This window comes from Uloborus diversus, chromosome 10, assembly GCF_026930045.1.
Source record: "Uloborus diversus isolate 005 chromosome 10, Udiv.v.3.1, whole genome shotgun sequence".
NCBI lineage: Eukaryota > Metazoa > Arthropoda > Arachnida > Araneae > Uloboridae > Uloborus > Uloborus diversus.
Window position 1 is genome coordinate 23,322,651 of NC_072740.1, and position 27,230 is coordinate 23,349,880.

Here is a 27,230-nt window from a genome sequence, read left to right on the forward strand (position 1 = left end):
TTTTTTAGAAAAAAAGCTGATTGAGTTATAAAATTGATGAATAAAAGCCATTTTCATTCATCAATTTATTTTGATTCACACCATTAAATTTTAGGGGTAACACATTGGTCTCGCAGTGGAAATCACGCTGCACCTCCTCCAAACTCCGGTTACTCAGAAGGAACGTTACTTCCTTTGGTAAGTGATATTACATTAATGGTCCTTATGATAATCTAGTGACAATACCCTTTCATTTTTGCTTGCATGTTTTGGAACTCTGAATTTGCATTTTGCAAATGAATTTCATTAATGCGGAACCATACTACTTTTATTGATGGTATTCAAATTATTTACATTTATCATTTTACCAGATCTCATGCTATGTTCATGAAAAACAAACGCATTGAATACAAAACTAACTTGAATTTATTTAAGGAAATTTTACATGATTCCATTAAATTATAAATCTGTTTTTACCTTATAACAATTAAAGTGCAAGCATTTAATTCCCAAAATATTTAAAAGGCTTTTTTAAATCTGTTGAGCATTTGTGTTTTTCTTTGTTTCATTTGTATGCATTAAAAATATTTTTCAATTTGTTGTGCATGCCCCCAGCATTTGTATTTTTTAAATTTATTTTTACTTTTTAATTTTATGTTTTTTTCCTTGCATGTTTATTTTTCTTTTATTTTTGTTATTATTTTAAACATAGCAAGGGAGACTTGAAGACAGAATTGATGAAGCATTTCACATTCTCAGAGACCATGCTGAGGTAGAGTACTTTTATTGCAATAAATCTTCAATACCTTCTATTTAAAAAATTTCACTTTTCAAACTGACTTCCTTAAGAAGAAACAAATTTTTGTTTCCCACCTGATTAATATGCTGTTTAAAAATGCACTGTGTTCAGCAGAAATGCATAGTTTATTTCTTTATAATTGGTAAATTTGAGTTTTTTTCTCTCCTCCTGTTCAGACAGTTCAAGAATCATAGTACTAGAAGACAATGAATTTACGCCTTCCACACTCACACACACACACAAAAGCATTTGTTTGAATTTAAAAGACTTAAATGAGTTGAGGCGTTTCAAAACTCGCTATATCCATGTTTTTACTTAGTTTAATTTAATCGATGTTGACATGTTTTTACATGTTCTTTTAAAATATGGCACCCATGCACTTCATAACTAGATGTAAGTATCAGAAAATATATATTGAAAACTGATTGCTGTTGCAAAACTGTCTACAGTGTGGCACAAAAGTTTAAGCGCAATGCAAATTTTTCAATAAAAACAAAGCTATTCAACTGGATGCTTTCAAATTTCTACTATAGCATAATCCTAAATATGTGTCTGAAATTTTGAAAAATATAACTGTAACAAAATTTAGAAAATACAAGCGAAATGTTTTTGGCTGTCACAAAAGTTTGTGTCCAAATCAGGTTTTATGCAAATATCTCTTGAAATGTGATGCATGAAGGACCAGTGCGTTTTGTTGCAAAGAATTTTAAAGTGTAGCAATGGCTTAACATGTTATCAAGAGGCCAAAGTCTCTGCAGTTCTCGCCTGAAGAAGTTGCGAAGCTGAAAGCTGAATCCGTTATGGAAATTTCAATGATTTTAAGTCAATCAAAAAAGGTATTTAAAATGCTCTGAAACGTGGAAAGCAATTCAAACGTGCAAATTGCTCCAAAAAGTCGAAAAAAACTACCTTTAGCGGGGGTAGAAGAATTAAAAGTTTGGCTTACTTGGAAATTTGTCCCTCAGTCTCGACTTGGATCAAAAATATCACTTAAAACTACACGCAGAAAAATAACCAAATCAGAATGAATAAAAAACCAAGAGCTTGTAAACCTTTTCTGGAACAGTGTCACAAACAAGCAAGACTGCAGTGGGCAAAACACCACATGTATTACTTTGACGAATGGATTAGTGTTATATTCTCAGATAAAGTGCATATTCAGTAGGCAACAAGGTGGTGGCTTGCTCATGGTATTTGGCGCTTTTTGCTTCAAGGGACAAACCTCTCTTAGCTTTATGAAGGGCAGACTAAATTCAGAAGTGTGTCAAAATACCCTAAGTGAGCATTTGTTACCGTTTGTGGAAGTCCTAGGTGGTCCTAATGGACTTTCCAGCAGGACAACGCTCCAATACACACTTTCCGTAGCACAAAAGAATGGGTTGCATCTCAAAATATCAGTGTAATGAACTGGCCAGCACTCAGCCCAAATCTCAATCCAATAGAAAACATTTGGGGAATTCTCTCTCGTCACATATACCAGTATGGGAAGCAATATTATTCTGTACAAAAGCTGAAATCAGCAATCAAGGAAGCTTGGTGCAGATTCACCCCAAAACCTTCCATAATCTTGTGCTATCAATGGAAAACCGTGTATTCAAGCTCATCAGATGCATTGATAATAGACTATTAAAAGATTTTATCCTTTCTTAAATGCAGATATTTCGTTTTTGTGCCTAAACTTTTGCAACAACAAAACTTTGATTTTTTTTTTTTAAAGAAATCTTATTTTAATCTCTCTGAATTGTTTCCAAATTCAGAACATGAGTTTGTAAGCTGATTGTTTTTATACAGTAAAAATTTCAAAGCTATTTAGTTTATACTTTTCTTTTTATCAAAAGATTTTGGTTGTGCTTAAACTTTTGCACCGCACTGGAATAACATTCAGGCACTGAAACAAAACTCGTTTTATCCAAATTAGTTAAAATGGATATAGATGTAAAAAGCTTGATTCAGTAAAATGTCATAATCTCAAAACATACTTTTCAATGAAATAAATGTTCAGTTCACTTTTAATTATCATAACATTCCTTGAATTTCAGTAAAATGAGATTCCCATTATTACAAACAAAATGTGTTGTCCCTTAAAGTGCATTGTTACAGGATTTCACTCTATCATAGAACATCAATATTTCAAAACATTGATTTTGCTCCTCTATTTCATATTTTTGAGTTTGACGATGTATGTGCATGTATTTCAGTTGATTAGATGCTTCATTCGAAAATTGATTCAGTATAAGAAATTGGTATAATTTAAATAAAAGGTAAAGGGATTTTCTTCTAGTACTGAATATTTGCCTAGTTACTTTCAGAAAGTTATCAATATTTGTACATATCACTGCTTATTGCAGATCAGTAGCATTTTAATGTCCATATTTTTTTCTTTTTAAAGAAAAGAAAAGAAAATATTCTGCTTTGAGTTAAAATTTATATGTTCTTTAGCAAGAAGCTGCCTATTATAAATTGAAATAAATTCAAAGATTAAAATTGTTAAAATGAATACCGTTGTTTTTATGGAGTGCTATATCTATCTGTCAAAACTGCTCATTGAAGAACAATAAAAAAATTTTTGTAGCATATTTTGAGCGATTTTACTAGTGTTACAGAACTAACACCTTGTGACAGATCTCCCCTTCCCATGACATCACTGGTTTGGCTATCCTCATTTGAGGCAGTAAAAAGCAAAGGGATTAAGTGCCAAAATTAAAAACTTGAAGATACCAGTACAAATGGAAGGTAAACCTCTCCTGCTTTAGGGCAAGATACAGTACTAGTAACTCTGGTGGGTGCTGCTATACAGCATGATTTAGGAAAACTTTTCATTGAAAGTCTACCAAGGATCAGAACTTGAAACACGTTTTACTCAAAACTTTATAAAATACACTTATATCCCTTTGTTTCTCACTGTCTCATTTGCCTTCTTAAAGTGTTCGATACACAGCAAAGCTCTTAAGAACAGTCATATTTAAAACTTTGAAGAGAAAGTATTCATTTAATTCTTGGTGGCAATAAATATAGTATGAATTTTTTCTTTCTTTTGGAAAGGTTTAAATCTTAAAAAAACATAGTTTTTTTTTTTTTTTTGGTTTGTTTTTTTCTCCCTCTTTCCCAAGCTAAAACTGATTGTATTTTTACCTTCTTTTTCAAACTTTTCCTCTTTCATGGGTTTTATGTTTTACTCTTCATTTTGATTACAAATTTAGAGGAAGGTTTTGAATAATGAACATTTTGCTAAAATTTGACTTTTTGCTTCAATTTGTTTGCTTTTGCCTTGTCATTTTATTAATGACCTCATACTTGGACTCTAATTCAAACTAAGCTTGTCTTTTTCTCATTGTAGCAGTCTCGAGGAGTTATGGAGGAACGCTTAGATGATGCAATTAATATTTTGAGGAATCACGCAGAAGGACCAGGATTACAGCCAGTGCCTCCTAATACTGCATTAAATGACATTTCCCCGGTAACTGCACATTCCAATGGTCTACTAGCTACGCAATCATATCCTGGTGTAGCAATTATATCTTTAGATCCTCATGTGGTAATATTTTTATGTATCTTATTATTATTATTATTATTTTGTTATTAAATAAGTGCTTATAATAATGCTAATTTCTCTTTCAATTTGAAGACGGGTCCTACGAATCTTCCAGACAATGTCTTGAGAAGCAGGTCATCACAACCAGGCTCTTCTGGGCAACTAGCTGCTTCTCAGTCTTTTGGTAATAATTTCATATCTACCTAGAAATGATAATATTATAAATTCAATTAATTTTGGTTCAGTTTTAAATAAGTAAAATATTTGATTTTGTTTTTAAAATATCAGGGGTGGAAAATCTGCACCAATTGCGCCAATTTTCAATTTTTGTTACAAACTGATACAATTCAGTCAAAATCCCAATTTTTGCTCCAAACTGCGCCAAAAAGGCGATGTTATTCTACAAAAGCATTCACTACAAGGAAAAAAATAACATTTACATTCATTTTTCGTCATTGAAATCTAAAAAGGAGCAAGTAAGTAAAATATAGGCAGGGATCGTGCTAAGAATTTCAAATTGTTCGCCAGTAAATTAGCCAAATTTTTAAAGTGTTAGCCAAATTTCAAGTCTTAGTCAAAGACTTAACTTTTACTCATTTTAATGTTTTTCTGCAGAAATATTTAATCAGAAAGTGAAGTATAACTTAATTTTTGACAATTGGATAAGGGCAGGGGTATATCCAGAAATTTTTGTCCATTTTTAGGAATTTGGTGAGAAAAAAATGCAAATTAAGTACTTTTTCCACAAATCATATGTAATTTTTCAAAGGAAAAAATGGCTAAAAACAATTTCAAGTGATATTTATCATTCTTTAATAAATTTGAGAGTAGAAATAAATGCTTTTAACGAAGCCAAGACTGCATTCCTATCTTAGTCCGATGTTTCAGACATCGAACACAATAAAACAAATGCGCCATTCAACAAGGCATCCGCCAACACTTTCTACTCGGTAAACACGCTGCGCACTCGATATCCAATCATCGAGAGGCGCAAGTACAGTGGCTCAAAGAGGCGAGAGGCAAAACGTCATCCTTCCTCCGATCTGATGCTAATGCCCGTGCACGCACCTCAATCTGCTCGGAGTGGTCCGAGGATAAAAAAAACTTTCAGTGATTGCTAGTCTGGGAGTTTTGTGAAAGGTTCGTTTTTAGGGGTTGAAATTTTGTGAAGGATCCGTTTTTAGGGGTCCAAATTTTGTGAACGGACCTAATTTTTATCTAGATTGACATCTAAAGGGAGATTTTTTTTCCTCTGTGTATATTTCAGAGAATTTTCTGTTCGGCAATAAATTCGCCAAATTCAAATTTTGTTCGCCGATTTTACGATTTTATCGTATTTGGCGCATTGGCGAATGCTTAACACGGTCCCTGATAGGGTTAAGAATTCTTTATATTCACTGAAAATTGCGTGCTGTGCTTTAAGTTTCAATCCTTTTGCATCCTGTTGCCATTTTTAAAAATGGAAGGTATTTTGACCCATGTTACTTTAAATTGGCTTATTGTATTTCTTATTTTAAGAATTGTTTCATGTTTTGAGTAAAATTAAGGTATAGGGGAAAGGGAGGGGCAAAGTGAAATAGTTGAGGTAATTTACTTTTTTCAAAATGAACGAATTGGAAATGTGTTCTGAAAATTATGGCACATAAAGAAAGAACAATATATTTTATAAGTATAACTTGCATTGAAGCATTTTTTATTTTTGGCCTTAAATTTGTACCCCCCAAAATAAGAGGAAATTTTTCGTTTCTTTTTTCCATGGGGCAAAGCATTTTAAAAAGAAATAAACTTAATATTAAACAAATAAACACTGCACTGTTTATTAGTAGGTCTCAGTTAATACTTAAAATGTCGAAAACAAGAGCATTATTAATTAATAATAATAAAAATAATTTTGAGTTACAACAAAATATTAAAATTTGTGTATCAATTTTTAAAAATTTCGTGTATTATCATATTCTTTGATTTTCAGAGGTAGTTTTTTCTTGACTGGAGTAGACTACATGTGTTAGTACATAGTTAAAATACTACTCGATAAATGGTGCTAAAAACAGAGTAAATAATTCACCATTTCATTTTGCCCCATATTCCCCTACTTATAATTTAAAGATATCTGTGTAGAAAAAGTGTCAAAAGACTTCATAAAAATATTAAAAGCTATTTTTTAAAAAATTCATCAAATCTGCATAATCCCTTTCCACATACATATGCATCCATGTCTTTTAAAATATTTTAAAAAAAGTTTCTTTAGCATATTATCTACTGGCTACCATACATACCTGCATCTATTTCTTTTAAATTACAAAATAAAATGTAGTTCATGTAACACATTATTTGTCAAATGACTACTGATCTTTTATAATAATCATTCTACTGGTACCAGGTGAAGTTTGAACTAATCAAAAGTAACTCATTGGCACTGGGTGTTAAATAAAATGAAAATATGTGGTCACGGCAGGCGTGTAAAGCGACATGCAAAACAATGTGGGATCCACATCCTTTTTTTTTTTTGTAAAGTCAAAGAAATATTACTCCTGAAAATGAGCTGATTAACAAAGTTGGAAATAATATTAATCTATTGCCTGAAAAGAATTGATGAGCTCCCTTTTTACATAGATGTTGATAAATAATTTCTTCGGTAGTTGTTAATTAAAATTTTGGAACACTTTTAGCTTCTTTTTTTTGAAGATTGTCTTCAAATGGTTAAGTACTGAAAAGTCTTTTAAGTTTGAAGTTTATTTATTAATTTTTTTTCAAGATTGAATTTGTCAGTGCAAGTGGAACCTATTAATTTAAGTATTAAAAGTGAAGTTTCAGATATTGACGCAAAATGAGAAAAATTAATGTCTACTATAAGTTCGGTTGTGTATGTGTGAATAACTTATCGATGTGTTATGGTTTCTAAATTATGTTCATGAAATGTTGAGGTATAAAAGCTTTTACAGTTGACCCTCGTTTTACGTGGGGGTTATGTTCCACGGAAATCCGCGCAGATCGAGATCTAATACTAGTGTTAAAATAGGAGTTTGGTTCTGTAGATAACAAAATACTTCATTCTAGTGATGACTAATTGTATAATAAGTTTAATGTGTACTTATATCGATTTCCATGCACAGCATGCATAAAGAAAACACATGTTAATTTAGTGTTTATGAGAAGGAGCTGCCTATGACAGTCTTTTGGCAGTTAAGAATTTTTCTCTGTAGTTCTTTGCAGAGCATTAACGCATCCATGACCCTTTCCATTATAGAATCTTCCTTCACTTACAAATCAGAAAGATCCTTTTTGTTGTCAAGGAACGGCTCAAAAGTTTCAATGTGAACGTTTTTGGTTGTGGGTCACTGACATCGGTATCCTCGTTGGTTTTGGCCTCCTTTGTCACTCCTAAAAGCTCTTCTTCCATTGAGTTCTGAACTGTGTGAGTTTAATAACTTTACTTCTGGAAATAGCTCTGGAATCAATCGCATAAAATGTCTCAAGTGGGCCAAGCTCGATTATTAGCACGCCAAAATGCAGTTGATTACGCGTAATCTGCAATCTTTAGGAGTTTGGATTTTGAAAAATTAAAAATTTTATCTGTTTGCATTCCTGCATAAGCGTAAAACCGAAACTTATCCACGTAAAATAAAATAAAGATGTCAAATCTGAAAACGCGTAAAATAAACCTGTGTAAAACGAGGGTCTAGTAAGTTTATTATTTTTTGAAATCTTTCTGTTAAAAAAAGTTTTATAAGCACCGAAAAACTTTACTTTTCAAGTTTAAACAGTTAATCGATGCCAAAAAAGTGTTTTTTAACCAAAGTAAAAAATAATCTCATTTATATACTAGCACCCTCACCCTCTGTTTTTGTAATAATTAGAATCTGTTTATAAATTTTTTTTATTTAAAGTTTTTTTTTCTCCCTCTCTTTAGCTTTGAATGTAATGAATATACTAAAGGCATTTTTAAATTTAACTGCTATAGTTTTTGTCTGTGTCATGTAATGCTATGAATGAAAATAAGTTTTTCATTCACTGATAGACAAGAGCATGCAGAAAAAATATTCCAATCAACAAAATTTGAATAAAACGTTTTTGGCTAAAGCTAAATTTACTATGTGTAAACAATTAAAAAAGTGATAAGAAGACAAAGTTATCAGTTTTTTTTATTGCAGGATAAGTTTGCACCGAATTTCAATGACAAAAATAAAACCAAGTCTTTTCATGATATTTTAATTTTTTTTTTTAATTTTTCTTAGTTTTAAATGGCTATTGATGTTTTTAGTAGAATTATGTTCCTTGCAATGTGAAATAAATATTCTCAATTGAAATTTAAAGACAGTTTAAAATATTAGTAAAAATAAAAAAAAATGCTGGTCTTGTTATTAGGATAAGTTCTTATTTAATGTCTCATTTTCGTTTGAAAGTAAGTTATTGTCTTTGTAAGGTTTTGTATGGGAAACTCTAAAGTTTTTTTTTTAAGTAGACATGTTGGCTGGTATGTGAAAGTAATGTTCAAAATGAGTGATATTTTGGATTCATAGTTTATGACTCTAAAGTTTCTTGGGTTCAAGATCAATAATTTATGGAAAGAAAACAGAAAATAAGTTTCAACACTAAATTGTTATAAATTTAGTAGTATAATTTTATGCTGAATGAAGAAAGGGGAAAGAAATGGAAGAGAATTAAATCCAATATAACTCTTGTATAAATTATACATTCTCCCCAAAATCTTAAAATTCAGGCAATTTTAAAATGCTTCATATAATTGGAGAACTAAGAATTCATTTTCAGTAAACTGGAGATCAAATTCATCCTTTATGAACAAGTAATTGGTTTATAATGTTGCTGAACTGATGTTGACATTTAATCTTGTAACTTGGAATTAAATTCTAGTTATAGCAGTTTTGAAGTTCAATTTTTTACTCTTATAGTACATCTTTACAGTTAACCCTTTTTTTCCCCAAAAAAGCTTATTCTTTCTGTTCAAATGTCTCTGTCAAATAACTTTCTCCATCTAAACATTTCTGTTCCTAAACCAAGAGTTTTCATGTGAATTCAAAAAGAACAATGGTATTCATTTGGCATATACTGGTTTAACTTTAAAATTTTTATCTTACTATAATCCTGTTGGATTTCTTATGCAATAGTTGGTTGCAGAAGAGTATTTTACCTATAATGTTACAAAAGGGCAATGTCGTATGTGACGGAATGACGTTTTTGATTTTAAAAATTCAAAGTGATGACAGTGAATCTATATTCATCAAAATATTCATTTTTCCTTTTTATCTCATTTTTAATACATAATTCATTTTTTTTTTTTTTTACTGCAGTAAAACCTATGAAGTTGACTACCCTTTTAAGTTGACCACTTTTTTCAGACACGGAATTAGCCGTTATCATATAAATCAACCTTTGTAAGTTGACCACTAAAGTAGTGCACCGCAAGTGGTCAACTTACAAAGGTTTCACTATATTTATTTATTGCATATTTTTAGCTTTGTGACAGAATGGCATTTTTGAATAAAAGTGATTTTGTCACAGATATAAAAACATGCAAAAATGATTTTAGAAACAAATAGTAAGATGAAGCATATAAACTTTTGTGTGAATTGTTCAATGGTTGTTGTTCAAGTATTTGACTTAAACTGTGATACCATAATCTGAGTTTTTGTTACTGATTTTTGTGCTGAAAATTGTAGAAGTTTCTCTATTGTGTAACAAATGATTTTAACAATTACAGGACTTCCTCCAGATGCTTTACCTAGTATAAAAGATAAAGTGAAAGAAGTTGAAAAGTCAGACTTAAGTAGGGTGAAGTCAGCTACACCAAATGCTAATTCTACTCCTTCTATCAGCACTCCTACTGGCAATAGCATATCTGGTACTCCTCCTGTATCATCTCCAACCTCTACTTCATCAACAAATACAGCTACAAATATAGGATCATCTAAAGGAACCAAGCGCTCTAGAACCAGGTTGTAAGTATCTTCTATCTCTGTGTGTTATCTTAATATCTAATATTATAATCTAATCTTTTTAATATCTAATGAAAAAATAGTGTTACAAATTGTATTGATGTTTTTGTTTAAGGATGAAAAGTAAAAACTTTTGATAAGGATATATCTCATTACTTTTTAGACACATCCTTTATATAATGTAATTTGAAAGTCATTTGCTGGAAAATGGTCAGTTAAAAGTAACTTGTGGTGGTTGCTAAGGAACCTAACACTATTTTTCATGCAGCTAACACAATAAAACCATCTAACTCTATCTTATGAATATGCTTTATATAAATAAGGCTGCCAACTACTATGCATTTGACGTAGAAACTACACATTTATCTAGCTACTACACATCTCGAAGCAAACACTACGCATTCATACCTTGTTTGAAATTACTTTCTGTGTTTATGATTTCAATCCTTTTGTTTCTGCTTAACATTCTAATATTTTGGACATTTGGAAGCTAATTTAAGGCTTAATACTTTGGGTAGTTGGAAGTTATTTTAACCTAGGTTACCAAAAATTAATGATTTTTTAAATTTTATAATGAAATCATTCACTTTTTATAGACATTCCAACATTGAGCTCATACATCGCGGAAAATTAATTCCTGTGTTTATAAATTCAATCCGTTTGCATCTTGTAAATGTTTTGCTATTTGAAATAATTGACAGTTATTTTAATGCATGCCACCAAAGATCATTTTATTTATTCTTTATTTTAATAATTAATGAAAATATTTACTTTTTGGAAATATGCCATAATCAACAATAAATTTGTACTTAGTGCACAGTTGTTTCTAATGCTTGTGACTTCAATTCTTTTGCATGTTGTACTCATTATAGTAGTTTCACAGTTGGAAGTTATTTCAGCATGGGATACCTTAGATTAGCTTATTTTTAATCCTAATAATTAATTTAAAAAAGTTTTTGTTTATGTATTTTTGTGAATTGGCAGTACTTTGCTGTTTGAGCTTCATTTGTGTTTTGAAAAAGTGACTGTTGCTGACTGCAAAATAGTATAATTTTTTATTAATAATTTAAAAAATAAATAAAATCTTAAGCAGTAAGTTGCCGCTCCTTAGCTAGTGCTGAGGCAGAACTACATGCAATATACCATGCTTACTATATACCATAACTTACTGCTAAACATTCAAACTTGGCCTTCAATTCACATGTGGAACCACACCATGCTGCGGACACTTGTTGGTGAGATAGATTTACTTTATCTACCAGTTTGTTGACACTCGCAGCTTCAATGAGATGACATCTGCATCCAGCTCTGTTATTCACTATTACAGACTGAGAAGTTCTACTAAGAACGAAACTGCTGTCTCTGAATGATATCCAGGTTGTCTGGCATATTGAATCTAAATAAAATCTTATTTTTCTACAATTTTATGTAGTATTTTCACTATCTGTCATCTACATTGTTAAGTCATATTGTTGTACGTATGTGAGAGCTGTAATTTTCCTTCCCCTGCATGGTTGTAGAGGGTTAAGGGTGGGGTAAATAAACCACTCTAGCTAGAAGACGACACAAAACATTTGAAACTACTTTCTTTTTTTCATTTTTACTACACACCAAAATGGTTGGCAGCCCTGTAAACATTTAGAATCACCTAACAGTTTATGGATTTAAAAGTACCTTTGAAAGATGCTCAGAATTTCCTTGTACTCACATGATTTTTTCCTCTCATGTCACCTAGTTTACTGCTTGTTTCTCATTTATAATGTATTATATTAAAGGTCTCAATTCTGTGCACTGTGTTGGTTAACATTTGTCTACAAGCATAATCCATATTAGATCTATTTTCAATTTTATTTTTACTATTAGAGTGAAATTTCTTTGGAGCGACCTCTCTCCGTTCCAGAAAAAAGTGGTCATTAGAGGAGATAGGTCGCTCTTAGAGGTCATTTTTGAAAATGCAAGATTTAATAATTGCACCAACAGAAATCATTTATGTTCTGCTTACACTATATAGGAACATTATGATAAGGATATATTTAAAAAGAGAACCTTTTTTTTCCTCCAAAATATGCTTTTTGCATTATTCCCCAATAAGGAACTGATTTGCAGATTTGTCTGCTTAAGATTCTTTGTTTTCTGAACCAATTTTTTTCCTAGTTCAGCTTTTAGTTGCAAAAAATGATAATGGAGTCTTTATCATTAGTGTGATCGCGGTACAATATGGGTATCTATTTATCACCTGTTCAAATGAGCTAAAATTGGATTCTGACCATTGAAATGACCTTGGAAAGCCCTCGTTCTATTTGTAAGCAGCAACTAGATTCCAAGAATGACCTTTTAAATAACTTCTTGTTCTTACCAACCTCCAACAGTGACAGAAAACGTGCCTGACCTCTGCCACGAGATATACAAGTGTCGCCTTAGCTTTCGCTAGGGTACAGAAAACTGGTCCCTCCTTTTTGTAACAATCTTGAGGCTCTAAACAGAGAGTCATGAAAGGAATCCATTTGAAACACGTAGAAAAATAGATTTTAACCCATTATTTTGGTTTATTTTCACTTTCGTAAACAAAAAGGGATAGATTTGTGTCTAGACTGAAATGTTTTATTGCTTTCCTTTCGTTATCTCTTTTGCTTTTCGCTTGCCGAAAATTCCATCATTTTTTGGTGCTGAGTTTTCCATTCTTTGGGTCATTAGGAGAGGTTTTAATGGTCTCACCCAGAGGATGTTAACTTGGAGTAGATAAGGAGGAATATGGGTGCCTTAGCAAACCAGTTGTTAATAGAGGTGGTCGCTCATAGAAGTTTCACAGAAATCATTTTTTGACTCCTAAATATGCATCTCAAGTTTCAAAGCAAGTTTAATTGTTTTGGAAATGGATCTAGTGTTATAACATATCGGCAGTAAGCTTCCACTGAGCTAATTTTATCTGGTTGTGCTATGAATGCTTTTGAAGTGTGGTGAGAAATATTTATGAATCTGTTGATTTAAATTTTTGTTATTTTTTGTTATATTTGGGGGGGGGGGTGGCGAATGAACATGTTTTAAGTCTGGCATAACTTACATAAAAACGTTTCAGTCATCTATTAATTTGTGCATTGCTGTAGAATTAAACAAAGTATCTATCACTTTATTGTGAGTTTTGTGAATGTGTCTATTAATTGACCTTGACCAGCTTGTTATGCTCAAAGTGCATACACTGCTAACTGAAGACACTGTTTTACAATCTCTTGTTTTGAAATAGGTGTTTTGTTCTTGCATGCAATGTTGAAAAAAAGCAAGGTGTGCTAATGAAAAAGAAAAGTTGAAGAAAAAAGGTTTTTTCTTTAAAAAAGCCTCTTTGCTTTGCTTTTTTCATAGAGGATAAGAACAAACTTGCGTTATGTACAATGTATACAAAAAGTTTTGTGATAATAAGCACAGTGTGAAATGTTCTGGATTGAACAGTCAGTTTTGAGGACACAAAGTCACTGAAGACAAGTCAAAGCTTACCTGCTAACTATCCAAAAATTTCAGAATAAATAAACAGATTAAACTCAGTGTTTGTGATAAATACCGAGAGAAGAAAAATACTGGTTGAGTCTTGAGAGTGATTGTTGACGGGATGGACTGTTTACGCTAACATTATGCCTAAGCTCCTCCAGAGGGAAGTGCGTCCAGTCCATATACCGGTAAAAAGTGGGAACTATCAGGAATTTAGAAGATTTAATGAAAATCGGAATTCTGGAAAGGATCCTGAAAACCTCAAGCTGGTTTGAAACACTGATGGGCAACTGTTCCTGCATTTTTGACATGCTACTGTTTAATATCTACCAAAACTTGATGAAACACTGAAAATGTCATTCAATCTAATCATCGCTAGATTAGAAATAGGGGAGGGGGCATAAAGGAAACGTGAAAAATAACGGCAGTACAGGCTCGCGAAATCCCGAAATCTATTCTAATCTGAAAGATGTCTGTAACTGAAGTCTTAAAACATTAAGGCTGTCTTTTGGTAATGTTTTGGGGGGGGGGGCGCTCTCGTTAGGGGAAATTTCAAGAATGTAGAAGGTGAGGTTCAGAAGTTCCCTCTCAACCCCCCTCCCTCCGAAAAAGTTTCAAAGCTGCAGTATTCTGAACTCTGTTTTAGGCAATCTTTGTTAGACCTAAGAAGAGAGAATTCAAAGGATTTCTTTCTCTTTAAATTTTAAAAATTAAATTCTTAAAATTTTAAGGCTGAAAAGGGGTAGGGGTGGTTTTGGTTCAGTTCCTTTAAAAATTTATGAAACTGGAGTAGCAAAACTGCAAATTTAAATCAAATTTTGTGAACTAAGGGGAAAGAGCTCGTGGGGGGGGGTGCTCTCCCCCGAGAACTTCTCCATGTTGAAGTATGAAATACTATTTTGGCTATCTTTGGGTGAGTTAAGAGTTAGGGAATTCGTGGGTCTCTCTCTCGAAACAGTTTTGAAAAGTCTTAAAACTGCTTGTTGTCTTTGGCGAAGGTGAGTTGCTCTTTAAGTAAAAAAATTAATCTCAAACACAAACTTTCACTGTCTGTGGTGAACAGAAGGGCAGGGGCGATTCTGCCACCCCTTCCGAAAAACTTCCATTTCTGAAGTTTTAAGAACTCTGTTTTTGGCTATCTTCAGATGCTTTAAGGGGGGAGAGAGTCAGAAACTTCTTTCAAAAAGTTTCCGAAATTGAAGTCGAAAAACTTTTAGACTGTCTTAGTCATGTATATAGGCAAAGGGGGTACTGTTCTTTGGAAAAAATTAGAAACTGGAACCTTAAAAATGCACATTTAGGACATTTGTGGTGAACTTAGGGGAAGGGGTTCAGGAGTTCTCTTTCGAACCGAAGATGAAGTATTTAAAACCCTAATTTAAGCTATATTTGAGTGCCTTAAGAGGGATGTGATTCGGGGCTCTCCCCTGGGTGAGTCGGTTCCTCTATTTTTTTTAAGTAGTGAATATTGGAAAGTGTACTGCGTTAATAATATATCTACTTTATTTGTTTTGTTTTATTACTAATTTTTCCATCTGCTTATCTTATAAAAGAATTATTTTTCAAACCCTAACCCCTAACTTTTACCCCTAACATCATCTATCATCATCTAAAATTGCGTCTTTGGAACTTCAGTTTCGAAATTTTTGCTGAAGGAGAGTTCCTGAACTCCATCCCTTTGATAATGCATTCAAAAAATATATAAACGTCATGAGAGATGATTTTTTTTAAAGCTTCAATTTCGAAAAAGTTCTGAGTGAGGCCCCCGCCCCTTCCTCTTTCTAATACTTTTAAAGATTGCATAATATTGCAATTTTAGAATTCACAGTTTGGAAAAAAAGTTGTGAAAGAGTTTCTGAACCCCATCCTTTCCCCAAACGTTACTAAAATGGCTTGCCATTGCATTTTAAGTATTTTAATTTAAAAAACTTTTCCGGGGGAGAGCCCACATAACCCCTCTCTCTATTATTGGCGGTTGTCTACATTTATGTACAATATACCATTATATGCTATATTTCAGTTGTGTCTGTCTCAAAACGAGAGGGTTGTGACAAATTAGGCCCCAATCATCAGACTCAGCACCCTAGATACCGTATAAGAAACATGTTTCTTTTTTTTTTTTTGTGGAAGAACAAGTCCATAAATACCATTATCCCTATGTTAGGCTTTTTAAAAATATTTTTAGATTCAAAGTAATCGTTTATTTTATTTTTCAAATGACTAACGAAGGTGATGATGCAAAGCGTAGAAAATGTTGTTACACTAATTTAAAAAAAAATTCTGTATGTTTTTTTTTTCTCAAGTTGTGTTGTAAATTAATTTTTATATATAAAATATAACTGATTATTTCAGCTCAATCTTTAATTGTGTTTTAAGGAGGAAACCAGTTTAGAAGGCTGAAATTTTAGTGTTTTACATGAATTTTTTTTAACAGGAATAAAATAATCAGAATTTGTTAAAACTTTGAGGATATTTTATTCATCTTTTGAGGTACACCTTGTAGTTTTTTCAAGTCATTTCCACCAGAAATAGTAGAGTTAGAAGCTGCTATCCATGGGCGGTCGCCATAAGAGCTTCTTGCTGGTAGGCATTACCGAAGCCACATTTTTTATCTCTAATCATTAAAAAATTTCTTTCTCATGAATAGCATACTTCCTAAGAATATGAACCTAATTGTGATCAAAAAAATTGAAAACTGCATGTTTTTGACGTGTTTGATTACTATGTCATGTTTTTCTACCATTTTTTTTTCTTTTTTTTTTTTTCAAATTTCTTGCATTGCAAAAAATATTTTTATTTAATATCATCCCAGAGTTAGGTTCATATAGAGTATAATGAAATAAAGAATATTCACACAAATTTTCAGAACTCTTTAACTCAATAACTCTTTGAGCTAGAATGCCCACTAGTTGAAAAAAAAGTTTTTTCATGAAAATTCGTTCAAAAAAACTGCAGTATATGTTTTTAAATCTCCAGCTACTTAAGTGCTCATAGCATTGGAACTAATGGGAGGTTTTCTCTGAAATTTCGGTAACATACTCTTGAATAGTTTTATAAACATTTTATGATATTTAAAAAAAAGTGGATTTTTTGACCCATCTAAACTGGTCCCCCCTCCCTTAACTCTGTACGATTTGAACCTGGCACGTGTAATGATTGAGACTTTTTTACACAGAAATTAAATTGGGAATCAGTTTTAAAATTATGATCAATTTGTTTTAATTATTAAAATTGATTTTGAAAAATTCCCAAGTCTCATGATTTGTATCATTTTTACGAGAATGACCCGGTTCTACTTTATGTGCGTGTTCATAGATGTATAAAAATTTTTGTTTATAAGTTCCATTCTGAAAATTAACGTATCTGTTTCTAATTCTTGCAGTAGTTCTGGGGATGAAGATGAAGTGCCTGAAATAAAAGCAGAGAAAGATAAAGAAAGGAGGCAGGCAAATAATGCCAGGGAAAGGTAATCAAATATCTAAAATTTTCAAAGTTTGCTTAGTTTTAAAAATCCTGTGTGTTCAAATATTTTACTGTGAATGTCTCGTGTTATGTGGAGGGAATGATTGAATTTTTCTGAAATATGTCATGTTTGTATGAAACATGTAAGCTACTGTCTCTGCACTTCTTCGTAAGCATACATCTATCAATTTCATTGAAATAGGAGTAACAGAAAATTAAAGATAAACTGAAGCTTACTTTTGCTTCAGCTGCATCATTTAGTTATTATTTTTAGCTTCTCTTGTACGATGGATCAATTTCATGAAAGTAACTCATGTCACTTTTTCTCAAAAGTATAAATGTCCAAAAAAGACTTCTTTTTAACTTGTGATTTTTAACAAGATTTAATTTCAACTTTAATCAGCATCAATATTTTTCAATACAAATTTAAATAAGAAAATAAAGCAAGCGAAAATAGCATTTTTTTCTGAAATAAATGCTAGATAAAAATTTTTTAGAAATATCTGTTCTGCTGATTAAAAAAAACTGAAGCATGGTGTATATATTTTTAAAGGGAATGTATAAAAAAGCATATAAGTGAAAAAACGTGTAAGAGGTATACGTTAATGCGTATTCAGGGCTCCCAAATGGGTCGCTTTTCCCGCCAAAGTCCGTTTTTTAGGATTAAGTCCGCTTTAGACCGCTTTTTAACATTTTGGTCCGATTAGTCCGCTTTTATATTGTTTTTACTTAAAAATGTTGGGCAATTCAAACTGATAGCTCAATCAAAACCCGAAGTTCAAAGAACTAAAAGCAGGTTTTAAGCTAACAAACCCAACTGAAAATTTGTGGAATGATCTGCTCGGGAAGAAAGGACATACAGACACATATTTAACAATTAAATAAGCATTTTATTAAACAATAAATATGTCAAAACATGGAAATAATAACAAGTGTAAATAAAATTCACATTCCCCAACCATTGAATAAAAAATCCCCCCAAAAATATCAGTAGGAAACATTTCTTAAAAATAGTATCGTTTAAAGTTCCAGTAAAATTTATATGATTAATATAAGTACAACCTTTGTGCCTTCAAAGGTTATCTTGAATACGTGAATTTGTCATTGCATTAAAATTAAACTTCTTGAGGTTTGTTTATATTGAATTTAAAATCAACACATGTTAGGGGTTAAAAGGCTTAAAAAACATTGAAATTTAAATGTGCTGGTTCTTGTAAAGCATCATTTTATGCTTCCTTCTCTTTTACTAGTTTATGCATGATAAAATATTTACTGTGATTTTACACTGGTTATGAATTTGTAACCTAATAATGTATTTATATTCTCTTTCATAAAAGTGAGTTATTTCTCCTTTATATGTTTGTGTTATTTCAAAGCATAAATGTTATTTTAAGTTGTAAATTTTCTTCTGATTTAGTCGAAAAAATTGAATTTTTTGTATTTAATTACTGTTTTCATGTAGCTATATTGGTATAATAGTTGATTTTAAGAAGCTATCTCTATATATATATAATTTTTTTTTATTTTTTCGAATTTCAGAATACGTGTTCGAGACATAAATGAAGCTTTCAAAGAATTGGGTAGAATGTGTATGGTTCACCTTAAGGCAGATAAAGCACAAACAAAATTAAATATATTGCATCAAGCTGTTGATGTTATTACTAATTTAGAACAGCAAGTCAGGGGTTAGTATTTGTTTTTGAAATTTTATCAAGTATATCTTTCTGTGTTTTGTAGAGACTATTTGTTATAGATTTTTTCCCATGTGATGTGATTCTGCAAAAGTCAACTGATTCTTTTTTATGACTCTATTTAATAATAATAATTCCTGTAATTTAATGATAGGCATTCTTCATAAAAGCAGTTTTGGTCAAATTAGCAATTTCAGAACTAAATGTTTTGTATTTTTATGTTACTTTTATGTGTATCTTCAATGTATATTTATTGCATGATTACCATTTGTAACACTAAGGGGTTGGCCCAGCTGAAAGTTATATTACAGCCAAAATTGTACAGCATTGTGCAATTGCATGCTTAAGCAAGAAATAAGCACTCGAAAGGCTCTTTCAGCTGCTAAAATACAAAGAGGCCCTGGTCACAGTAACTGCAAAGAGAAGAAAACTGCTCCAAATGACAAGCAGGACTTAATTTGTTAGACGAAACAATTTATTACAATGAACAAGTCATTTATATTGTTCAGAATAAACATCATAAACAAATTTTTGAAATTATTTGCCCAGTTCATTTGCTCCCCTCACGATCTCCAATGGGTTACTGCCTTCATTTTTGAGTCACGAATCACATCTGCAGTGTGGCCACGAAATTGACGTTCGTGTATCACTGAATTTTTTTGTTCTATTAGATTTCTCGTCACAATTCTAGAAAAAACACAGCTCCAGAACTCTTCCAATCAATGGTAGGCCTCGGTCCGATGCTGAAACTATTCACAAACATCAGTGGGCTGCTTCCGAGGCAGCTGCACGCGCCGCCATTTTCAGCATGTTACGGGACATCTCAGGATTTCCTTTCAGCCTTGGATCAGGATTTTTGCTGGGACTGTTGCAAGTGAGACTCAGCGGGCTCATTCGATGGCGGTCAGGATTTCTGCAGGTGGAACTCGGCAGGGCATTTGATTCTTTCCTCAGGGAGACAGCAGGCATGCACTTTACAGGACAGCGCTCTCCTAATGGCTAAGTCCATTGAACTCTATTGTGGCGAAAGTTCTTCTGGGATAGCTGCTCTTTGTAATCTTATGCTTTAATCCCTGCGACTTAGCCTAGGAATGGGATATTTCTTTTTGCATTTTAAAATTAGAATTAATTTTGGGACTTCTTCCTCTGTCGGCTCCCGGCCACCACACTTTCTTTTCCACCACATCTTTCCTCACACACAGCTTTTAGAGAGATTCCTTTGAACTACAATGGTATAGCAACACCCGGAAAACAATAGGGGCGAAAACCAGATCAAACTTGTTATTTTCTTTCGGACCTCGCACACTTAAGCTTGTGCTGCTATCTAGGTTGCGATTGGCACGTGAATTATGTTCATTTTTTTATTACACTGAATTGTGACAAGCTTTGTTGTCACACTATTGATATAGGCTTAGCAATGCATCATAAAAATATGTAGAAATCGTCTTTTTAGGCAAATGCTACAAAATAAGTTAATCATTTTATTTCTACTTACTCTTTGTTATATCTCAAATCTTGTTCGTCTTCAAACTGCAAGAGTTGGGCCAAAATAAGGAATCACTTAAGAAAAAATGTTTTATTGCCTAATATGGTGTACAAAAACCATTGTTAGTCAAAAGTTTGCAGTTTTCTTTGGAAGGATAAATACAGTTCTTGTATGTTTGTCAAGGGAATTTTGTCCCGTTCCTCCTGCAAAATGGTGCAAGCTCAGATAGAGATGGCAGTAGTGGAGTGTGCTCATGCACTTTTCTCTCCAATGTTAGAACATAAAGACTTCCACAATATTAAAATCTGATAACTGTGGTGCTAGGACAGATGTTAAAAAAACATCTTTATACACAGAAAAGCAATCCAAGGCAATTTTAGCTGTGTAAATGGGGATGGCTATGTCATCTTGTTAGACAACATCATCATTTGAAAATATACTTGATACATTGGGTTGATCTTCATCAGCCAAAATTTTCTCATAACTCTTGGAGTTAAGGTGTTTTGGCAGAGTATTCCCACAGGAGTCCCATAGGGAACGACAATATAGTTGCCCCAGCCCCATAAGTGTGAAATAATGAGAAACTACTCAGACAAAACCATGGTCTTTCATTGCTCTATGGTCCAGGCTTCGTAATTTAAATACTGCATTTTCTTGTTTTTGGTATTCATATCGATAATGAATGGTCTTTGAATTGCAACTCTAATAATGCATAATACAAACAAACTTGGATTTTTGTTTTTTTTATATTAACCTAGTTCAACTGTATACAGTGAGCGCTGGGTAATTGAAACTGTGGTTAATTGAACCAGCCGCTTTAATGAATCAAAATCTCAAAATCAGAATGAAATCCAGCTTTGAGATTAAAAAACTGCCGAATATTTGTATCAAACACGCTACTTTCATGAATCAAGCATATGTGACTTGCCATTTCCCGCAAACACAATGCATCAGTACATTCTTTTTTTTTTTTTTTTGCCATCTTTTAGTAAAAAATCTTTTCTTTTATATATATATATATATATATATATATATATATATATATATATATATATATATATATATATATATATAGTGAAAAGAGAGGGAACAGGGTGCTGCAATTTTTTAGTGACAGTTTTCTCAAAAAAACTAGTGAGATAGATGGAGCATCATGTCTATAGGACTTCTGCCTTAACACTGGAGCAACAAGGTGTGAATTCTGAGGACTATAGATAGTTTTATGACATTGAAAAAAGTGTAAAAATTCATTAAAATATGTTTTTAGTAATCAACATCAGATACAATTTTTGAAGCACATAATTTAAAACTTTATAACTGATTTTTCATTCTGTTTTACAAAAAAAAATCTTTAAATAAACAAAGAATAAATACTGTGAGTGAATGACTTACCTCTAATAATTCTTTATCTTGTTTGACTAAAAATTAAATAAAGTTCTTAAATTGTATGTAGAATTCCACATTTAAAAAAAACTACACGTTTTTGCTTTATTGAATCAAATCTGTTTGAATCTAATATGATAAGCAACTGTCACTATATATAAATAATATATATGCATCCAAACATTTATGTTCAATATCACTTCAAGCAGGTTTCTATTCTGTGTGATGTATTCTTTTTTTTTTTTTTTTTTTTTTTTTTTTTTTCAACTATGAATTTCTATGTATGAAATGCAAAAATGGTTTATATTTAATTTAAATATATACCAAAAAAAATGATTTTATTTCAACTTCAATTGCAGAAAGAAATTTAAATCCAAAGGCAGCTTGCTTAAAGAGAAGAGAGGAGGAAAAAAATGAGGAAGGGCCAAAATTAGGCATGCATACAATTCCACATCCTCAAGCCTTGGATTCCCTAACACATCAACGGTTGGCTACTTCATTACCTGTAAGTATTTAGAAAATTAGTATATTTTCATCTTTGCTACAAATTCATAAAGCATTCTTTTTTTCCATATAGTAAAGTACACTGCCTGCAAATTCAGAATATTTTTCTTTTCACCCCCCCCCCCCAAAAAAAATCCTTTTTTTTTTAATAGATGGTGTTGATGTTCTGAAACCGAAAGTCTGTTTATTTCTACGACATAAGTTTAAGTTTCAAAACCACTTTACATTCAATGTATAATCACACAAGTTTCATCACAATCCTTTACATAATACTTTTTTATTTTGAAATTATAAACATTTAATGTACACAACTTGCTAAATTTAGTTATATAATTAAACTTTGCATGTACGGAAATTACGCTGTTGAAAAAATAAAACAAATTTAAGAGGGGAATAAAGTTAATTTGATGTAAATGAAAAAAACTTATTTCCAATAATTTGTTTTGACGATACAGTTATTATATATTTTATTTACTAGCCGCCTACGGTGGGTTGGACCTTTGAAGGTGTGCCTTGGGGGCTTCTCCACCTTTTTGCCACCCGGCTCATGCAGCCCGCGTGCGGCGGATTGGTGTCTGCCACCTTCAGAGGTGAACCTCAGGGGCTTTACCACCTTTTAGCCACGGCTTGCTGCGCAACATTGACTTCACCCGACACACCCACAGCAGGTTTGTGCAGCACCCCATTTCCTGGAATTACAGCAGGGATACTTTTAGGGCTTCGCCCCGTACTTGCCCTCTGAGACAGCTTTAGCCACTGAAAGAATTTAAGTTAACCTGTTTCTATACCTCAGAGCCAGAAGGACGTAAGTTCAAAAATTGAGGTTTTCTGTTTATTGGTGCATTGTATGTAAAAGCCTACCTTGCATCAAGCCATGTAAAGTAATTCTTTTTAAAAAACCTTTTCAATTTTTTAGCAGGATTACAAAAGCACCCATCCCATCCTTTGCATGGGCCAGATGAAAGTTTTTCGTCCCTACTGTAAAATTTTCATAATGTGACATAAGTTCCTCTGACTCTGAAGTACAGATTTTTGGAACGTAAATTACATTCCTTTAAATAAAAGTAGGAAAAATCGTCGCATTAAAAACATGCTTTACTTAAGCAAGCCATTTGAATTATTTTTCTCTCTGCATCAAAAAATACATTTCATTATACGCCACTCGAAAAACATTCGTCTCTTTCTGCATGACCTTCCTTTCTGCGAGTTACTTCCACTTTTCCTATGGGGAAATGCGAATGCCAATAGAGAAAATACGAATGGCTTGACGGGGAAGTCGGCTATCAGGGATTCTGAAGGAAGTTCGAGTCGAAAAGTTATGTTGTTAATTGATATCTCTACTAACTGAAGTCACACAATTTTTACAAATAAGCTAAACATGTAGCCAGGAAAATTGCGAATATATCGATACCTGGTTCAATGCTCAGTTTTCTGTCGTGCACCAGAAGTAGTGATGACATGAATAGATTCATAGACAGTCACATATATAACAACTTTTATTAGTTTTAGATTTCTAAAAATGACTTTGTAGTAACGTAACATACTAAGGTTATTCTGTAAAATTTTCACTAAGAAATGAAGTTGACAGCAAAAAAAAAAAGTGTCATTGCAATGCCCCTCACAATTAAGCACTGGATTATCTGAAATAAAATAAAAATGATTTCATAAATTTCTGCAAGTAACAGCATTAATTATATATATATATATATATATATATATATATTTTAATTTTAACCTTGACATTATTAGCAGCAGAGACTTAGTAACTAATAAAATCATTTTAGTTTATTGATTTCAGATGATCAGTGATTAGTAATTGGGTGCACCGCAATGAAACTTTATTTATTTTTTTATCCATAGAGAGCCGCTGTCAATGGCTCATTTCTTCATAAAAATTTGTGAAAACTTGACAGAATATTCTTCAAATGTTACTTGATTATGTAGTATTTATAGAAATAAATCTGTAATAACTCATCAAAATATATCAAAAACATAAATTTTTTGTATCAAATTAAGGTTACTCTCCCCTTAAAAGTATAAATGGTACCTGATTAACTTTCTGGCTTCGAATTTAATTTCAGCATGCTAAAAATACCCCATAATCACTAAAACTTCAGAGGCAGCAATTTCATTGCAGGCTAGTGTTATTAAATGTTTTCTTGGACATTAACTGTAATCTCCCATGCTTAATGTGCACTGAGAAGAATGAGCATGCATATATATTTGTAAAGGATTGGTATGTATAAATATTTTAAGTGTGAAAAAGTTCTTTAAATTTTTCGTGTTTATTGTTAAAAAATCATTAATAAGTTTACTCAAACTGAACCCCTAACAGTTTCAATAAATTTAATATGAATTTTATATTAATAAATAGTTTTCATTTTACATAAAAGTAGCCTATGGCCAACTCCCATTAACTTGAATATTCCTTTCTCAAATAATTCATTGGGTCCCAAACCCTAAAGAAGGGTGTAGGAACTTTCCATAGCTCCAGCTGCCAATAACTTGTAGGTTTAGCTGATCTATTGGAACTTTGACTTATCAAGAGTTGACTGTATTTTGTTTTTGGAAATTAGATTATGTTTAAAAAGTACATGTGAAATAATATACCATCTAAAACAATTCAGAGACACATTTATCTGATGTTGGTATATTGGATAATAGGTTTGTTTAGTTTCATGACAAACTTCCTATTGATAAATACTGAAAAAGATGTTTCTTCCTTTTAGCCCTTTGCATTTAAAATTTTGAAGTTTAGCAAAGCACAAACAAAAGTTTAAAAATATAATTTTGCATGCAACAATGCAGCGTACTGAGACGTAAAAGCCTCTGGAATTTAAGATATGTTGTACAGACCAGCCAAGTGCTTTGATGCCCTCCCTTAAGCAGCAAAATTTGCTGCCAATTCCACTGCCTCAAAGTTTACAGTAGTGATTGAATAGAATAGCTCGTTTATCTGTCAATGATCTTAAGCCCAGGTATGGGGGAGGGGGAGTATTCAAAATTTCAAGTGCAAGATCTGTGCCCCATTTAAGATTAAGCTCCTAACTGCGTTGATACCCAGCCAAGATCACCTTCCTCGGCACAAGCACCACGTCTACAGACCACTGTTGGCCTTCAAATCCAACCATACAGAAGAACTGCTATGCAAGCCTACCATGTGGTGCAACCTCAGGCTACGCGCTGAGAGGGTGTGTGAGGTAAAGAAACGTATTAGAATCTTGCTAAGAAAGTAATATATCAAAATGAGTGTTTGTATTATATGGAATGAATCACAGACTATATACCTTTATTATGCTTTTAGGAATAATGAAAAATACTTTACTTCTCCTCTTGTTCTGCTATGAATTTTAACCTGAATGTGTGACAGAAAAGACTATGGTATTAATTTTGAATGTCAGAGTTAAACATTGTTTTGTTTTAGGGAATCCTTGCTCCCATGACACTATCGAGCCAGTGCACAACGACATTTGCCGATGGCCACGACATTGATCCGCCACTTCTGCCTTAAGACTTTGTTGTCTGTAAAATAAGGAGACAAAAAGCCAAATAACATGGGTAAGCATATAAACTCCTTACAAAAATCTAAAGATTTGCACTTGTCTATTTTCAAACAATGATGTAAAATGCATTCATATTTCACCAGTAAAGTGAAACTTATTTAAACATCAATACTTTATCCCTTACTCTAAATTGTTACACTACAATCAATGTGCTTATATTTGTATAGTGTACATTCCGTGAGACATTGTACATAAAGTTAAATAAAAGTTTAATTACATAAGTAAACTTTTTTGCTGTTATAACATATTTTAGAGAATTAAAATATGACTTTGTACCAATTTCAATGTTATTTTCTCAGCATGAAAATATTCTAGAAAAAGATATTTCATAGATCAAAATATTAGATTGCTCAAACCCACTTGAGAGGGAGTTGATCATCAGTCTAGACGTTGCTGTATACAGCAGGCCGAGGAGTCAGTCGCCTTTCTCACCTTTAGTCACCTTTTGAAAATTTGGTTACTTTTAGTCACCTTTTGCAACTTTTGTCACCTTTCTCACCTTTCTTGAAAGGTGTCTTAGGAATTTTTTTTTTAAATAATTAAATCTTTGAAATGTATCTGAATGATAGCTTTAACCTTGAAATTAATTAAAAAAAAATAGCCTTAAATATGCCCCCCCCCACCTTGTTGTTTAAGAAAAATACCTATACCACCAAGAAATCAGGGAATTTTTTTTTATCGCTTGCAATTGCACCCTATGAGCAGAACCAGTCTTTCTATCCCTTCTACAGATGGACTTGCTCCTTATTTTCGGGAATGTATGTTAAAAGAAGCATGTTTATCCTATTATACTTTGAGCTTTGATGAAACTACCAATTTCAAAGACAAAAAAGAACTGCAACGAACATTAAAATATTGGTCTGAAAGCCAATGTTGCATCACAACAAGGCATCTCAAAATTTTTTCTTGGGCAAGGCAGTTGGTGAAATTTCGATTGAGAAGCTATGTGAAGCACTTACCGAGAGTAATTATCCATGAACAAATGTCTCATGCATTCCTCAGATGGTTCTTATGTTAATAAAAAGGTTTTTAAGTTGTTTGACACTATTATCCTTGAGACATGAGAAAAAGCATAATAAATATTGGTACTTGCAGTATTCATACAATGCATAATGCGTATGTCAAAGCATTGCAGTATTTAGGTGAAGAAACATCCGAACTTCTTAGTACTTATAGCTATTTTGATGGTTGATCTTCCCGTTAGGAGGACTTCGAAGATGTGCACACTCAACTATATACACCTCATCACAAGTTCCTGAAACACACAACTATCTATTGGCTTACCCTTGGACCTGCAGCAAACAGACTACTGGAACAGTGGGATGCTCTTCAGTATTATTTTTTTAAACATGTGCCTTTAAAAAAGAATTCAGCTATGCAATGCAGGTCATATAAAG

At 32.3% G+C, this 27,230-nt stretch overlaps 1 protein-coding gene across 3 annotated transcripts in view; it reads left to right on the forward strand.

Annotated features, from left to right (window-relative positions):
* The window catches only part of LOC129231590 (transcription factor 12-like), a 153,185-nt gene that overhangs the window by 118,608 nt on the left and 7,347 nt on the right, over window positions 1-27,230 (forward strand). For 2 of the 3 annotated variants that reach the window (XM_054865951.1, XM_054865949.1), the window contains 9 exons: window positions 95-177; window positions 692-751; window positions 4,116-4,313; window positions 4,404-4,494; window positions 10,030-10,267; window positions 17,127-17,210; window positions 18,746-18,891; window positions 22,126-22,271; window positions 25,695-25,828. In XM_054865951.1, the coding sequence (XP_054721926.1) occupies window positions 95-177; window positions 692-751; window positions 4,116-4,313; window positions 4,404-4,494; window positions 10,030-10,267; window positions 17,127-17,210; window positions 18,746-18,891; window positions 22,126-22,271; window positions 25,695-25,781 (1,133 nt within the window). In that variant the 3' untranslated portion in view covers window positions 25,782-25,828. The remainder of the gene's footprint in view (window positions 1-94; window positions 178-691; window positions 752-4,115; window positions 4,314-4,403; window positions 4,495-10,029; window positions 10,268-17,126; window positions 17,211-18,745; window positions 18,892-22,125; window positions 22,272-25,694; window positions 25,829-27,230) is intronic. The other variant, XM_054865950.1, reaches the window with a different exon arrangement.